Source organism: Mesitornis unicolor, unplaced genomic scaffold, assembly GCF_000695765.1.
Source record: "Mesitornis unicolor isolate BGI_N332 unplaced genomic scaffold, ASM69576v1 scaffold35211, whole genome shotgun sequence".
NCBI classification, from domain to species: domain Eukaryota; kingdom Metazoa; phylum Chordata; class Aves; order Mesitornithiformes; family Mesitornithidae; genus Mesitornis; species Mesitornis unicolor.
In genome coordinates, this window is record NW_010163701.1 from 7,510 (window position 1) to 7,751 (window position 242).

The 242-nt window shown below is 60.7% G+C and overlaps 1 protein-coding gene across 1 annotated transcript in view; it reads right to left on the minus strand.

Moving 5' to 3' along the window:
* MNT (MAX network transcriptional repressor) overlaps window positions 1-242 on the minus strand; it is a gene marked incomplete at both ends in the record, with an annotated part of 9,488 nt that overhangs the window by 7,346 nt on the left and 1,900 nt on the right. The window contains one exon of the mRNA XM_010194072.1: window positions 10-238. Within this exon, the coding sequence (XP_010192374.1) occupies window positions 10-238 (229 nt within the window). The remainder of the gene's footprint in view (window positions 1-9; window positions 239-242) is intronic.

Here is a 242-nt window from a genome sequence, read left to right on the forward strand (position 1 = left end):
CAGGTGGGCCATGTGGTTGATGGTGGCGGGGTGCACAGTGATGTGGCCGATGGGCTGAGCAGCAGTGGTCAGTTGCACGGGGCTGGAGGTGGAAGGTGCAATGTGGGCGATGTGCTTGGTCTGTGGACCCTGAATCACGTGGTTGACAGTCTGAATGACCGAAGCGTGGGTAGTGGCGGTGTGGGCGATAACAGTCGATTGCACCGTCGAAGCCGCCACGATGTGAGTCTGTGCGGGGACGA